The sequence below is a fragment of the Xenia sp. Carnegie-2017 genome, unplaced genomic scaffold (genome assembly GCF_021976095.1).
Source record: "Xenia sp. Carnegie-2017 unplaced genomic scaffold, XeniaSp_v1 HiC_scaffold_21, whole genome shotgun sequence".
Lineage (NCBI taxonomy): Eukaryota > Metazoa > Cnidaria > Anthozoa > Malacalcyonacea > Xeniidae > Xenia > Xenia sp. Carnegie-2017.
In genome coordinates this window covers 3,395,538-3,412,004 of record NW_025813484.1, presented here as the reverse complement: position 1 = coordinate 3,412,004, position 16,467 = coordinate 3,395,538, and the positions used below count along the sequence as shown (strand labels likewise).

Below are 16,467 nucleotides of genomic sequence, written 5' to 3'. Positions count from 1 at the left end.
ATCCTTTACATATCTTTACATGCAAATCGTATTTGTGTATCTTAGTTAATACACGAAGTACACAAACTCGAGTAAATAGAAACGAACGTCAAAATGAAATGACTGTTTTATTTGCCTTAGTCACCACAATAGGTGTCATCTTAACGTTGATATACACGCTGACGCATTCCATTAAAAAATTGTTTGAAGACTTATCGCGGAAGGCTTCAATGTAAACATTGACCTGACGCAAAAATGACGAGAATTACTCATGCCAACTCTCATGCCAACTCTCATGAAAGTACTCATGCCAACTCTCTAACGAGTTTTTTGAATGGTAATCGCGTTCGTGGATTTTTAACTCGGATTACACTCAACGTCTCCCTCCCGTGAGTGTTGCTTTTTCTCCAGTTCCTTCAGGATCAACTTCTCTTGCTCCAATATTTCCCTCGGTTTCGCGTACTACGGGAGGATATAAAGGAGGTTTACTCGGAGGAAAAGTTCCCTTTTATAAGAAGGAAATACTTTACCTTTATTATAAGTGTGTTGTTCGCGTGAGCTATCGATATTGACTTGGCGTCAAGGGCAAGTTCGTGACGAATCATATCTGGAATGTTGAACTTTTTGTAATATCTTGAAAGAAAGAGATAGAAAAACGCATCAAGATATAAGAGAACATGCATGCAAAACACTTCGAAGAAAGGGCAAAAAACTTTACTTTTTGTTTTTCGTTTTTATCACAATATGCGTTCTGCTTTCATCAACGGATAAGTCGTAAAAATCGATTGGAAACGGTAAATTACGAATCCTCCATTGAAACGACTCTTTCGTGTCTTTTCGTACGAACATCGGCTACAAGAAGAATGGCAAAGTTTATTGAAACTGTTTATCAAAACTTCCAACTTTGTCAATTGTTAGGGGATTTTAGCTAAATAATCACACGATACTGCGCGCTGTGACAACTTCAGCAACGTTTTTTTCTATTTCCAGTCGACTAAGATTTGTTTGTTCTTTTCATTAAGGAGTTTGACGTGAAGTTATCCCTAAATGGCGTCAAACGAATCTCAAGTTTCACCTAGACGCGCTTGAACTTGTGAGGATTTAACGAAAAGATTAAACACGCTCATAATGGACAGCACCTACGTTACATTTACTCTCCACAATATAATTGCTTTCTATGGCAGTTGACTGTGTTGACAAATCCTCTCCAATTTCGTATTCCCATTTCTTCTCTGCCCCTAGACTAGTTTTTCTCTTCCATTTTCGAACTAACGTGAATAAAGCGCTCGTTTACATCGTCGCCCAAATAGATTAGAGAGTTATGGTTGCTCCTAGATCACTATGGCGACCTACTTACCAACGAGTAAGCCTGCTTTGATGTCATATTCTTCGACGAGTTCTCTGTCATCGAACGTATAATGGACTTTCCACCGACCTGAAAATAAACATTCCTGAAGAAAATTTGAAAAAATATCTCTATGTCTATAACTTCCTACATCTACGTTTTATGTATGTGTTGGGTAAAGTACAAACCATCTTGAACAAGACTCGATTTACGCGCATTTTTTAAAATTTCCAACCAATTTTTTCTTTTAGTTTTGGTCGCCATGACAGTTTGAAGAACAAGTGCTGAATGCCGGGTATCAGTTTCCGGTGTCATTATGATGCGGGTACCGAGCTCCTACTCTTCGTGTGGTGGTATGCCAGGTGTGGTGCAATTACAATTTTAACCTGCTATACAGATGTCTATATTTTAACACGCATTTCATTCGTCTGCATATGGGCCAAGCAGGGAGCGCACCCGAACGCACGTGACTGTGAATATCAAATTGTCAATGTCAGAAAAACGGTTATGGTGCTCCATGCTAGTGTGCTCCGCATTCTGATCAGGTTTCAACCAGTACTAATAGAAATCAGGATTTGAGAGAAGGTGAGGTATATTTCTGTTGAATTTTGTCTTACAGATGACTAGCTTTTCCGCTTTGTAACTTGTAAGTATTTTCTTTGATGATTCGTTTGGAAAATGAACGTGACAATACCTCTCCCGGAACGTAAGTTACGTAACGCACTGGTAAATGTCTTCAAGAAGATGGTGGACGAAACAAGGAAGATATTTGTGATATTTCCATATATTACTGTATGATATAATTGTTCGCTGTTCCACCCGTCTGTGCGCTGAGTGAGAATCGAGATAGTATCTTAGCTGTTACAGCCATTGGTTATCGTACATTTTTTTCAGATGTTGCGTAAGACATCTGAAATCTGAATGATCTGTTTTCTTAGTTAAATGCATTTTTATTACACGTTGTGTGCATTTTGTATCATGATTCGTAAAATAATGTATGATAAAGTTTTTATAGGAATTTTAGTTTGGGGTTTGTTTGAGTATTTTGAACAATGATATCCGCTTAATGGTCCGATACCAAGCATCTGCTGCCCTCACATTTCCATCATCGGTTATCGTACAATTTTTTCAGATGTTACATAAGACATCTGAAATCTGAATGATCTGTTTTCTCCGTTAAATGTATTTTTATTACACGTTGTGTGCATTTTGTACCGTGGTTCGTAAAATAATGTATGATAAAGTTTTTATAGGAATTATATTTTGGGGTTTGTTTGAGTATTTTGAACAATCATATCCGCTTACTGGTCCGATACTAAGCATCTGCTGCCCCCACATTTCCATCATTACACTTCCGCAATTGACACGATAATGTTAATAGTGTTATATAATTCTTGAAATTAAATCCCAAATGCTAAAAGTTTTGTTCACCTTAGCAAGGGAGCATTATCTTGGTTTTAGGCCGAAAACGCGATCGCTGCTTGTGTGATTGACCTTAGATAAACCTAAACATGGTTTCGAGAAGTGATGGTGATGACATACACAAGAATTTTGCAAACTTAAATGAAAAACATTCCGGCGGTAATGAAGACAAAGTCAATATTAATGGAAAAGAAAAAGATGACGGATCGTCGTCTCGTGTGTTGATAGTTGTTTTTCTTGGTTTGCTGTTGGACTTGATAGCTTTTGCCGTCATTCTACCCTTATTGCCTTCACTCCTGGATCACTACAGTAAAGATAATAAGGTCAGTGTCTAAGTTCACATGTATGTACGCAAATCGCATTTCAAGTTTACAGTTTCACCAGTTTCACCATGGCCACCGTGTTCAGCCATCATTGATTCATTATTTATTTTTAGGATGGCTTTTTTAGATTTGTTCAGACGAGAGTTAATGACTTCAGAGATTTTTTGCGAATCCCAAACGTAGAAAGATATAATTTTGTTTTGTTTGGAGGTGGGTCAGTTATGTAACAGACAATTAATTTTAATTTCAAGCTCCCTGCTGATTAAGTTCCCTGATTTTTACATCTTTATAGGTTTTGTCGGATCACTATTTTCATTCCAGCAATTTGTTACCACTCCACTTTTGGGAGCATTATCAGATGTATATGGAAGAAAGTCCATCCTTCTTTTGTCAATGGTCAGCTATATTGACACATGAAAATTGAACCTTTTGCAACCCGTGCTCATCTCTTCCTCGGCTTCTCTTTATTTTTTTAGACCGGCGTCGCTGTCTCGTATGCGTTATGGGCATGTTCACAAAACTTTACAATATTTGTCCTTGCAAGAATAATTGGTGGCCTTTGCAAAGGGAATGTGACAATTAGCATTGCCATAGTAACAGATGTCACAAGCACTGTGAATAGAGGCAAAGGAATGGTAAGCATGCTAATATTCTATGCATTACTAATGCACAAGGGGGCACTATATAAAGTGTTTGTGTGTGTATGTGTGTGTGTGGGGGGTGGTGGGGTGGGGGTGATCTTTATTCTTTTTGAAATATGTGTATGAAGTCTGTCCACACACTGATAGGAGACAAAAAAATTCCTCTGGCAAAAATTTTTCTTTTCCGTCAATTAAAAGCACTGCAAAGGTTTGTCCCCAGAACATAGAACAGCCAAAATATTTTGTGTGCTCTTCCTAATGCAGGATTATAAGCATGAATTAGTTGCTTGTTTGGCAAACAAACATGCATTGTCCTTTATTGTGTCTTAATGAAATTTTTTTTACTTAAAGGCTTTAATCGGCGTTGCTTATTCTGTTGGTTTTATCATTGGACCTGTGATTGGTGCAATTTTTTCAAAGCATTCGCAAACTACCAGTGGAACACTCTACATTCTCCCAGCCATGTTTACGGTTATTGTAACTGTTGTAGACATTTTATTCTTGATGTTTTCCTTAGAGGAAACTCTCCCTAAAGAGAAAAGGGTAAAATATTCTTTATTCAAGAGAGAAAAGGATGCCTAGTGCGCAAGACTTATGACTTATTAACTTACAGGCAAAGTCTCTAACATCTGAAATGAAAAATGCTATGCAATTGATCAATCCATTATCTTTGTTTTGTTTTGACGCTGCTGACATGAAAGACAAAGCAGGTATTGGGATCTAATCAACATTTTGACATTGCTCATTGTGTACATTTGTTGACAATGTTTCTGTGAATATTTGCTTTTAAATGAAATGAAGATATGATCTTTGCACTTTTGCTAGACAATTTCAGCAATTGTCTCATCCCGTTGAGTCACCTGAATTTTTCAGGTTCATGAGGCAATTGCTTAAATTGTCCAGCAAAAGTGCAAAGATCATATCTTCATTTAATTTCAAACACCGCATTGCATATAACATTCTTTAATATTTGCTTTGTTTGTTCATGTAGAGCTCACAAATGCGAAAAGGATTGGCTTTGTCTATTTTATTTACTTATTTTTGTTTTCTGGGTTGGAATTTACTCTCACGTTTCTCACGCACAGTATCTTAAATTACACAAGGTACATGAGTGCAGTAATCGCAGAATCATTCATCTTAGAAATAATGTATATAATTTGCTTTATAGCATGCAACAAGGGAAAATGTTTCTCTTTGTGGGTCTTGTGATGGCTCTTGTGCAAGGTATCAATTGTTGATATTTGTAGTAACTTAGACAGGGGTGGCCATAGAACTTTCCTATCAGGAGGGATGTAGAGTTTATATAGGGGTGCATTGGTGCATTATGTAAGTGTTGCACAGGCTCTGTTTGTTGTGTAAGTTACTTGTTTAGCCTATAATAATATAACTTTGAGGGATTGTACCCCCCCTGAAAATGTTCCTAAAATGGTAAGAGTCAGTGCAGTTTATTTGTAAATGCTATTCATGCAGGGGGTTATGTGAGAAGATTGGCTCCTGGCGGAGAAAAGAAACTGGCTATACATGTATGCGAACCTACTTGAATCATAATTTTTACTATCTATTTATTCATTAACTGATATACTGTTTTATTGTTTAGGGCATGATTGCATTAATACCTGCTATGTTAGTACTAGGATTAGCTACTTCAACAAAATTATTCTATATTGGCATAACTCTATTTTCATTTGGTATGTATGTGTTCTGCTACTAATGCTTGATTTTATTTGCTAACAAAAACATTTTCATTGCCATTGTCCTATAGGAGCGGCAACAGTTGTGTCAGCTTTAACAACAATGATATCGAAATACGGTTTGTTATCCTGAAGTAATAAGAATTTTTTGTGAACTTTATTTCTGAAATCCATGTGATCATTAATATCATAGGTAACACAGAAGAAAAGGGGAAAATCATGGGGATATTCCGCTCTCTTGGAACTTTAGCACGAGCTACTGGACCATTTTTTTCTTGTGCAAGTAAGATCATTGTTTCATTGAAGTTTCACTTTGTGTTTCTCATTTATTTTCTTGTTTTCGTTAAGTGTATTGGAGTATTGGACCTTTATACTGCTATGGTATCGGTGCTTTATTCTTTCTTATTCCTTTGTACTTGTTGAAACAAATCAATCCTCACGAGAAACTGTCATGAATGGCTGGTTACAGATTGAAGAATGTCTTATCACAGAATGATTATAAAGAAGGGTCACTCAGGTGTACAATGCTTCCTCATGTAGGCCATTAGTCCAGCCAGATGATTAGGATTTCTCACTTGTTTCCAACCATTAAAATTACATGACATCAATACTTAATAATGTATATTTTGACTTGGAAAATGACTTCGGATCATTTTAAAGGTTTGGAAAAAGTCAAAAACCCGGATCATCTGGCTGGAATAATGGCCGCCACCATGCGGGCACGACATAAACATCAAAGGTTCCGACACGAGTGACTCTTCTGTATATTCTTATTCTGTGGTCTTATTGTGAATTAATCTGTTTTCTTTTGAATTGCATGTTCGGTCAAAAAAAGCTTGTAGTTAGGTCATGTTTGTCAATACCTGAAAGGAAAATTGCATTTCCAAAATGTGCAAAAGGTTTTTAAAACATTTTTTTTATTTATGTACATCATTTTCAATGCTTTAATATATCACATACTTTATAAATTTGTACAAAGAGCATTTTTGTGATCAGTCAACAGTCATGTAATTTAACAGATGTCAAAAGAAATTTCAACAACATAATATTAGATGTATTTACATTTCAAAATAACTTAAACACAATGCAAATGTTAATACATGTATTTTGGAAATTTCTAGCATTGCTATGAAGTTATTTCGAATCGAAATAATTTTTAAATGGATTGCTGTTAAAGAGTAATTCTCTACGTAATTTAAATAACCATGTCCTTATTGCTAATAAATCTGTTCAACTGTCGAGTGCTGCATCATAATTTTCACAACGAACAAATAATTGTTTTAATAATATGGCACCCAATTACTATCATCTTCTGGCTTCAATGCACCAGTGATAAGTAACATTATATCAACAATCCACCAAATACCGAGACCACCTAATGTAAGTAGTTTACCAACTGCTATTCCAGTCCAACCGAGGCAAAACCTGTCCACACCAAGAAATCCAAGAAGTAGAGAGTAAAGAAGCGTTGTAAGAAAATAATGACCATTGTACCTAGGACAAAAATTTCTTGTCACTGTCACTTTAAAAATGGATACATTAATGAAATAACCAAGTAATTTACAGTTGCACCTACTTTATGCATGGAACACCATGTTTAAAGAACATTCTTTCTCCATAGCATTCCACTCCAGACAAGACGTGGCAGACAACTTTTGTATGATTCACATCCTCGTATCTTGAGCCACCACCATACTGAAATTATAAATAAAATTCAATCAAACAAAACAACAGATTTTCACCACCAATATACAGCACATAAACTGAATGATACGAAGGATAATGTAGATTAATTATGTGTTCGTTGATGCTGGACGTCCAGATTACTATATGTCATATAAGTGCAGTCCCGAGGAGTGAGAAATAAGTGTTGAACAGGCAATGGCAGTTCAAGACTTTGAAGACGTCAGTCAACACCAACATAAACAGTCCGTCTTAGGATTGTATTTACTATTATAAAATCCTGAGCGAATCAACATCTACTGACCTACAAACATCAAACATGGAATAAAATTTTTATATTTGCCATAAATGGAAAATTTAGTTTAGAATGTGTATGAACCTTGGTACATCCGTATCCAAGCCTTGCAGCCTCCGATGCGTTATTGGAAAAATCTTTCGGTTCATCGCAATGAACAAATTCTTCGGGGCTGAAAAAATGACAGTAAACTTGTGACCTTTAGTCCACAAAACAAAACAACTTTCTACGCAATCGGACTCACAGATAGGAACAGCAGACAAGAGGTGAACAAGAATTTTGTGGTCGTTTGTCTACAGGGCAACACTCGTCATCGTTATCGCATATTGCTTCGATAACGCCAGTTGTATAAGTACAAAAAACAAAAAGATTAAATGCAATGGTAATTTGAATTGTCGCCATATTTTTCTCAGAGAAATTGTTGCGCCAGCGAGACACATGCTCAGCATAAGCCCTCGTACGTAATGTATCTAAGGAATATTTGTCATCAAATTTCATCAATCCATTCACTTCAACTTGTGCCTTTTAATTTCTTTCATGCTCTTTAGTTTCAATTTATATGTTTATGGACCGAACTGCTTTCTTCAAAGCCTGTGTAAAGGCGATAAACACGCGAAATAAATCATCAAATCCTGGAAATTCGAAAGAAAGTTCAAATATCTTGAAGAGAAGTCGCTCTAAAGTGACAACTGAGTTTGGTTTGAAAGCAGCTCACGTTGTAAGTTTCTTGTTTTCTTCTGCAATACATCGAAAATCATAACTGGATTAATCCATGGCAATTTATGGGAATTATGTTTTCAGAAACAAAGCGTTTCAAAGTTAAAAGAGTTCTTGTTGGAACACAGGAAGGATTATATTAATGCAGTCAGGTCAGCTTCTGTTCTCATCTTACATGAAATAAATTTCGCGCATTTTTGGACACCAGTGCATTGAAAATGTTATGCTAAGATTGTTTAGTATTTATCCCACCTATATCTGCTTTGATACTATGTCCAGAAATAAATGAATCAGCTTTGTTTCCCTGTGGAGTTTGTGGACTGAGATGTTGTAGATTGGTTTCTCATGAACTTTGCTTTCACATAAACTTTGCTTCTTCATAAACTTTGCTTTCTCATAAACTTTACTTCCTCAAAAACTTTGCTTTCTCATATACTTTGCTTTCTCATAAACTTTACTTCCTCAAAAACTTTGCTTTCTCATATACTTTGCTTTCTCATAAACTTTGCTTCCTCATAAACTTTGCTTTCACATTGACTTTGCTTCCTCATAAACTTTGCTTTCTCATAAACTTTGCTTCTTCATAAACTTTGCTTTCTCATAAACTTTACTTCCTCAAAACTTTGCTTTCTCATATACTTTGCTTCCTCATAAACTTTACTTTCTCATAAACCAGGGGCACATTTTCTTGGGTGCAAACCCCCTGAAATTCTCCAGCACCCCACTTATATATAAACTTTCTCACAAACATTTTCATTCATTTTTTCTCCATAATATATTTTTCACAGTCATGTGGCCTCGAGCACAACCATGAGTAACACAGAGAGAGACCAAATTGATGAAGATGCGGAGACTTTTATCAGGACTTGTTCAACTGCCATTCAATCGTTGAAAGAAGAAGGTGTGCCCTTGATGAATCTCATGTTTTTTCCCATTTGTTATTCCGAATTCATTGCATGCAAATTACATGTTTTGCAAAGTCTTCCAAATCACGATCAATGTCTTGAGTACTCCTCTTCTACATAGTTGCAAATCAGAAGAACACTGAGCTTGTAAATGAACATCGCTTCATAGTTTTGGAAATTTTGCAAAAGTATTTGAAAGGTAAGTTCATTACACAACTACTGTAGCTGTATTCAAATATGTTTCTATTTTTTATAACGTTAGCCACATGTCTTTTAATGAGACATGTGTGTGATCACCCAAATTCTTTGTAAATGTTAGCATTGAGATTGCCTGAGCACAGCTAGATTTGCCCATGCCATGAAGCATGCTGTACAACCACAATTTTTGTGCTTAAAAGCTTTGAGCTATCAATTTTCTTGCAGCCACTTGTAAGTTGTATAGTGAACAGAGAGCCATTCGCGTGAAAAGAGTTGTGGAGAAGAAGAAAATGTAAGTTAATGTATTAATAATGATGACATACAGTGTCACCCCTGTAAGCAAACACCATCGGAGCAAACAAGATCTGATGTTTGCTTACGGGAGGTTAAAATGAAGAATAACGTATTAGAAAGGACTGGAAACTAGTGTCCTCTTACCAGAGATTGGATTTGTTTGTGATGAGCATTTGGCCATTGCTCTGAGCTCTGTATACAAGCACTCGCTTTTAGCAGGGAACTTTCTTATCTGCAATTCAAAGAACGCAACTCGAACTAAGGATATACATTTGGTATTTTCGTTATTCATGTACTTATAGAAAACTGCAGCCAACTATTTTGGTCGCAAAACGACTCCATTTTATGGTAACGATGTGATCATTATATTATAGTTCACGATTGCGAAATGACGTCATTCACAAACCTCCTGCGAACAGTCCAATTATGGAGGAATCTTCGTCAACGACCATCTCCAATGAACGAGAAGACTTTTCGCAGGAAGAGTTGCAAACTGTACGTCACAGTTATTGACTGTCTCGAAAGAAAAACCAATTTTCAACCATTTATTTTGTATTTTTATAGTTCGAAGAAGAAAACAAGAGAATGTTGGATGAAATGAACAGTTTAGCGAGTGAAGTCAGGTGGGCATTCATCTTGTTTCGATTTCGTAGTCTCTTCTGCAATCTTTCGATTGTTCAAAGTTTGGTCACACCAGTCTTGGTTGAGTGTTTTGCTATGTGTTTTGCTCGGTGCGTACTGTATTTCTTCTATCCCCCCCCCCGAGGAGTTATCTTTTATTTGCTTTAAAGGGGGGGGGGGAGCTAAAGAGGCTGGTGGTTATCTTAATATTCACGCAGAGCTGCTTGCGCATACCAATTCACGTAACGTATACTTCAATATCAATTTCTATTTAATAAAATACCCAATCCAGTACGTGCGTTAGTACATTTTGAAAAAAAAGAATGATTTAAAAACGTGATTATAATTTTGTCTGAAATTTTGAAACAAAGCAAGCGAAAATTTTGATTTTTATATTCGTGATTTTCAAACGAATAAACGCTTACATCGATGTATAAGGCTCGATTGGCATTCGCATTTTGTTATGACTTCATCGTGAGATCGTCTTCCCGATAATTTTTCCATTTCAGAGGGTGTGACGTTGTTTTTCGTTACCTTTCAATGAGGGTGTTCTTACAAAGGAGGGGGAATAGGTTAAAATTAAGCTGATGGCTAAATAAAGGAAATACGTTATCCAACCAGTCAATAAAATCATTCTTTAAATACCACTGTCGTAATTGACCAACAGAAATATTGAAGGACAAGTTGTGGAAATTGCAAAACTCCAAGAGGTTTTCTCCGAAAAAGTTCTAGAGCAGGTACTAGAATAGTTCAATTTCAAAGTTTTTTTTGACGTATCTATAAGAATAGTCATCTTGCATTAAATTTTGTTTACAGTCCAAACAAATTGATCAAGTATATGAAACGACAGTGAAGACGACAGAGAACGTGAAGGATGGAAACGAGAATATTCGCGAGGTTTGTTGAACTTTCCGTAAGTTAAACTGCGTTTTTAAAGCATACATTTTGATAAAAAAAATATTTCATTCACAGGCGATTAAGAACAACGCTAGTTTTCGAGTTTGGATACTATTCTTCCTGGTTATGTGTTCATTCTCGCTACTCTTTCTAGATTGGTACAGTTAGGAATGGTGCATTAGATAATTGAGGTAATAAATTATGTATCTGCAAAAAAATGACTAGTTGGAATTGTTAAAAAAATGAGAGAAGCGCTCGATGGAAGCTAGTTTCGTGGACTAAACGAGTCACTCCAATCAAATTCGCTACATAAAGATTCTAATACCTTACTCGCCATTTCGAACTCGACTAAAGCGTATCCATGGCAACCAAGTGTCAAGAACCTAGGACTCAGGTCCTGCATCATTTCTAAATGAGTGACGATAGAAGCAGCGTCACTCGCATCCATCTGTAGAATAATGAGGACCATAAGCGGTAATAGATCATCGGCTGTTATGGCGAGGGAAAATTCCTTTTCGTCGTCAACTTTCTCCAGTACTTGTTGTCTAAGGTTATACACAGCATTGGTCGCCATCGTCAAGGATTTCGTCAGGCAGTTTAGCTTTTCGAACACGGATGATACAAGGAAGAGTTCCTTCAGGCAGTACATGGAGGGTCCGAAGTGTTTCTCGAATGTTGAAAGTTCAAAATCCTCTTTCGAGAACTCGCCATTGACGTCGTGAATTGCGTTGTTCCCTACCAGTTCCCGGCAATCGTTGCCGTTATAGTTAATGCTGTCGTCAACACCATTCGTAAAGTTGGTATTGTCCTCAATCCGTCTTCCAGTATTGTCTTCAATCCTGTCGTCGTCCGGATTTCTGTAACTGCTGTAATCGTCATAACGTATGTGAGAATTCGTGTTTTCATTCTGTTTATTTTCGCCATCTATGATTTCTTCCGAGTGTCGTCTTAAGCGTCTCAAAAATCTACTAAGCGAGTTTATTCCACGACGTCTTGCAGGGGACCGCCGGGTACCATCTGGATCTTTGGTTGATGCGGCAGATGATCGCCTGGAACTTGACGTTAAAGAAATATGATCATTGTTATCTGGTGGTGAACATGATCCAGAAGAAGAACTGCTCGAATTGTCAGAGCATGATTGCCTGCTGCGGTTCGAGCGTTGCTTGGCAACGTTGACCTGACGTCGCTTTTCGAACAACTTGTGCCACCATTCGTCCTTCATGGCGAGATGCAGACAGTTGATGGGATACGTTGATAACCTTTCCAGATCACGAATCATTTTCTTCTGACGAGTTTCGTGAGCTACTTCGTAGACGTGAACGATGTCTTTTCCAACTTCGTCGTAGAATCTTTTCTCGTAGTACAGCTGTAGCTTGTTACGCTTCAACACATCTTGGGAGTTCCTGTTGAAATGATCCAGCAACAACATACTCATACGATCAAAATGTTCCTTGATTTCCACACATAACCTCTCTAGCGGTTTCATGTATTCATCCATCGTGCAGTCACCATTTATTACCAAATAATCGCGATGATCGACGTGCCTGTGCGTAGGCGTAATACTCGCAATATCGCGGCATTTCCTTCGCACAGACTTGGTGAACGTGGCGAATTCTGCACCAAATGGATGTTCGGGATTGTTTACGATCGTGACCACACGTTCACTGAGGGTTTGGTACTCGGGAATGTGAATGTCCTTGTCTCTCAATACTAAGAAAAAGTCATGTAAGTGACGTCATTTGACATCATATAAGTGACGTCATTTGACATCATATAAGTGACGTCATTTGACATCATATAAGTGACGTCTTTCGCAGGTTTTCAAGGGAAGCAAATTTACAAATCTTACCGTCCGTGATTTGTGAAGAGTTCTGAAGAGTAGCAATTGCTCTTCCATCCCAGCTTCCAATTTCTTCCTTGATCCGTTTCAAGTTTTCCAGTATACTGGTTGCATGAACCTAATGCAAAGAATTACTAATTATATTGTTGCAATGTTGCATAACCTTTCCACGCAATGTTGCTACTGTTAAGTTAAATTGAAAAGCTTAAGAAGAAGTTATATAACCTTTTCACCCAATGTTACTACTGTTGAGTTAAATTGTAAAGCTTAAGAGGAAAAAAATTACAGGGAAATATGTACCAATAGAATTGGCACAAGGGTGAACAAAATGAAATGCACAATCATCCTATCTCCAATTTACTGTACAACCTTTTTTTCCATTTTCCCCTGTGTTGTTAACTTTTGCCCATTTGTCATCTCTTTATAGTGCAGATATTTCAACACAATGGGAACATTGTCTTGACTTTGAAAGCCATCTTCCATTAAAGATTCTTCAATTGAATCTTCCGTTGCCACAAGAATATTATGTAGTTTCTCACGAAGCTGTTCTGTCATTTTGCGTGCATTGCTTAATGTCAGTTTTTTCTCATCTGTCTCACCGTTCTTCTCAATGTCTGCCTTGATGGCCTGGACATCTAGTTGATTCAATTCAATCTAATGATGAAAGATAAAATTTTTAACCGGACTGACAATTTTGATGTTACTGTACTAACTACCAGCAATACTTGGTGTTATTATACTGTAATAGTTTACATAGCCACACTTACTTATTCATGAAACCACTCAATGTTTCTGCACTGATTTCTTAGAATATTTTGTGTTACTACAATTATTTCTAAATACACCTTAAGAAACTGAGAAGTGGGAAACTACCTTTTCACGAAGATGGTTTTTTCTTTTGTTCAAATCTTCTTTAAGTGTCAAAACAAAGTTCTTGGTGCATTTCTTATCTAATGCTAATTCTTCAAATTCTTTTAATCTTTCATCTTGTTGCTGGAATAATGCATCCTGCAATTCTTGTAATGCTTGTGACTCATATTCAATCTGCTCGTTCAGTTTCTTAATGAACAGCTTTTCATTACATATGGCAGCTTCTACTTTGCTTTGATCGTCGCAGTTGATTTGTATTTTGGGTAGAATACAGCAGTACAACATTCTTACCAAATACAATTGTTCTTCTTTACTCTAAAAATATCCAATTATTTAATCACATTGTTATGTAATACGGGTTGGTCTTTTGTGTACAAACAACGTACTTTTCTGTGGCGTTTTGATCTAGTGCGACTGATTTCAATCAAGTATTCAGCGAGATTGAATAATTCGTCAATGTTATCGTCGTATTCGTAACATGCATCGTGGTTGTAACATTTTTCATCGAAAGAATCATCCTTATCTTCAAAGAAGAAAAAGAAATTGTAATACGCGTTTCAATCAATGTACATAAATCACACAACAATTTGATCCAACACATGTTTTCACCACACACTAATTTAACACATACATGTTCTAATCTATGAACATCACTTAAATGTAAACGATATTACTTTCTACCGGCGTCTTAACGGAAATTCTTACGGTTCACGCTGTTAAATAAATAAGCGATGGTAGTTTGAAAATTCGGAGGTTAAAATATCTATACAGTTGCAGTAAAGAAGAGATGTTTTTTCGTACCTATAACTACATCTTTCACTTTTCCCACACTTTTAGTTGACCAAGAAAATTTTTGCTGTGTCACATCCACATAAACACAGTCCAGAAGAAGGATAATTCCCCAAACTGCTGGTTCGATATTCATGGTTGATACATAATACTCGTCATTTGGAGACGTCGAGGGAACCTGTTCATTCGTGATTTTCGCCACATCGTACTTAATACGGGGACAACAACCATCGATCAGCTCGATTTTGTCAATTCTACATCTTTCATCGTTACGTATATACAGCAACATGGCAATGAGGAAATCGATCCGACTGCTGGTTGAGGTCTTGTTTCTTCAAACATATATTAGACGCTCAAGCAAACGTAAAGATGGAATCAGCAAATTGTCAAAATTCCACGAATAGAAAATAAGTTTTAGATAGTTCACGCAAAGTTATGACTGACTTTTCATATGAGGAAAATAGATATGTCTGAAAAGTAATATGATAAGGTTTTTCCCGTCTTGTGACTCAGACTTACTAATGAATCCAGGTCGTTGTTATTGTTTCACTATTTTAAGGCCTTACCTGCCCTTCGCAAACACTGTACACTAACATGACCGTACGTGACGTATTGCCGTTGGCGGGTGTTAGCGGCATTGAGCTCTATAAGACCTGGAGGGGCAAAGGGGCCTGGGCCTCGTTGTCAAAAACATGGCGGATTTTGGTGGTCAAAGTCAGCGGAGAGACGCGGGCTCATGAAATGAAATTTTTGTCGCCCACCCTGATTTGACCACCACGATTGCGAGTATAGAAAATATCAAAACTATTTATTTTCCTAACATAAACACTTTTTTAAAACTTTATTTATTAAACTGCCAACTTTTGTGGTTTGCGGATGCTGAAATAACGACAGAAAAGGGAACATTTCTTGACTCCGGTAAGTAGCACAGTATTAGTTTTACTATTTTGTTTTTAACACGATACTTGAAGCTTGTTTCTACTACTAAGTTTTAATTTAAAGTTATTTTGGTCCAGTCTTGTTTGTTCTTCAGTTAATCGCTCGCCAGACGTGGCGAAGCTGTCAATTTTTATCGAGTTTTGCATCCATCTTGTATCGTGATCAAGGTATCAAGCTAAACTCTCCTGATTCGAATTGAGTTCATCTCCCAAAAATGGGGCATAATTTGTTCATGTTTTTTTGAAAAGATGAAGGGAAAGTTTACAACAGAGTTGTGTTGAAATTGAATGCAGTGCCATGCAAAATTAATGAGAACTATGGTATATGTTGTATAATAAAAATAACTATTAAACTGTTTGCCTGCTCAATTTGAGTGACTGTATAGTGTAGACAATTATAATAAGATTGGAAAGTTGGATTTATGCAAACAATTTGAAAGTACTACTTAGTGTTTCTGTAAATGAAGTATTTATTGTTGTAGTAAACAGGTTACTACTTCAAAACCAAGATGAAAGTAGTGTGTTGAACAATATGCTAAGATTTGTTTCTACCTTGAAATTTTTGTTCAACAGTAGCTTATGATTATATCATTAATATGCATGAAAAATTAAACATATTATTGTCTCATCTCATCAAATCCATACTTGGTATGATTCCAGATGATCCACAAATTCACATCGGATGCATTGGTTACAATGAAGTTGAATGTAGAAGAAGCAAAAATAGATGGCAAAGAAATTCTTTGTGTCTTATGAAGAATTAGTAGAAATCAATAAAAAGAATTCTTTAAACAAATTGTAAACAAATTTAAATTTGCTCATGGTCAAGCAACCCAGTCAAAGAAGCAAAGTCTGTCTTCAACATGTGACCTTTCCAATTATTTAGTTTCTTTGTACAAAATACTATTTTCGAGAAACTTGATTTGTAAGTCTTTCATTAATATTTTTTTACCAAGAGATAAAAGGAACTAATTCAAAGGCTTGATGTAAAATACAAAGATTCAACAAGTTGTTTATCA

General features: G+C 36.4%; 5 protein-coding genes across 5 annotated transcripts; 2 read left to right on the top strand and 3 right to left on the bottom strand.

Moving 5' to 3' along the window:
- Window positions 1-88: 88 nt before the first annotated feature.
- Window positions 89-1,639, bottom strand: LOC124443952 (protein DPCD-like). The gene is made up of 6 exons (XM_046994502.1): window positions 1,513-1,639; window positions 1,337-1,414; window positions 1,123-1,247; window positions 698-831; window positions 510-612; window positions 89-441 (listed from the first exon to the last, which is right to left on the bottom strand). The coding sequence occupies exons 1-6, from the start codon at window positions 1,637-1,639 to the stop codon at window positions 337-339; spliced, it is 672 nt and encodes a 223-aa protein (XP_046850458.1). The 3' UTR covers window positions 89-336.
- Window positions 1,640-1,819: 180 nt separating this feature from the next.
- LOC124443950 (major facilitator superfamily domain-containing protein 10-like) lies at window positions 1,820-6,001 on the top strand. The gene is made up of 14 exons (XM_046994498.1): window positions 1,820-1,909; window positions 2,786-3,069; window positions 3,183-3,279; window positions 3,362-3,465; window positions 3,546-3,704; window positions 4,062-4,253; window positions 4,324-4,420; window positions 4,702-4,813; window positions 4,879-4,934; window positions 5,181-5,233; window positions 5,308-5,398; window positions 5,473-5,520; window positions 5,595-5,684; window positions 5,750-6,001. Exons 2-14 carry the CDS (start codon window positions 2,836-2,838, stop codon window positions 5,854-5,856), a joined length of 1,440 nt encoding a protein of 479 aa, XP_046850454.1. The 5' UTR covers window positions 1,820-1,909; window positions 2,786-2,835; the 3' UTR covers window positions 5,857-6,001.
- A 300-nt stretch (window positions 6,002-6,301) lies between these two features.
- LOC124444722 (TM2 domain-containing protein 2-like) lies at window positions 6,302-7,811 on the bottom strand. The gene is made up of 4 exons (XM_046995358.1): window positions 7,624-7,811; window positions 7,464-7,551; window positions 6,978-7,096; window positions 6,302-6,895 (listed from the first exon to the last, which is right to left on the bottom strand). The coding sequence occupies exons 1-4, from the start codon at window positions 7,779-7,781 to the stop codon at window positions 6,682-6,684; spliced, it is 579 nt and encodes a 192-aa protein (XP_046851314.1). The 5' UTR covers window positions 7,782-7,811; the 3' UTR covers window positions 6,302-6,681.
- A 57-nt stretch (window positions 7,812-7,868) lies between these two features.
- LOC124444721 (syntaxin-18-like) lies at window positions 7,869-11,229 on the top strand. Its single transcript, XM_046995357.1, has 10 exons — window positions 7,869-8,097; window positions 8,181-8,248; window positions 8,885-8,997; window positions 9,123-9,200; window positions 9,425-9,491; window positions 9,868-9,988; window positions 10,058-10,116; window positions 10,782-10,851; window positions 10,931-11,011; window positions 11,087-11,229. Exons 1-10 carry the CDS (start codon window positions 7,939-7,941, stop codon window positions 11,177-11,179), a joined length of 909 nt encoding a protein of 302 aa, XP_046851313.1. The 5' UTR covers window positions 7,869-7,938; the 3' UTR covers window positions 11,180-11,229.
- Window positions 11,013-15,082, bottom strand: LOC124444718. The gene is made up of 6 exons (XM_046995354.1): window positions 14,523-15,082; window positions 14,108-14,244; window positions 13,725-14,036; window positions 13,221-13,505; window positions 12,861-12,969; window positions 11,013-12,721 (listed from the first exon to the last, which is right to left on the bottom strand). Exons 1-6 carry the CDS (start codon window positions 14,797-14,799, stop codon window positions 11,277-11,279), a joined length of 2,565 nt encoding a protein of 854 aa, XP_046851310.1. The 5' UTR covers window positions 14,800-15,082; the 3' UTR covers window positions 11,013-11,276.
- Between the last annotated feature and the right edge of the window lie 1,385 nt (window positions 15,083-16,467).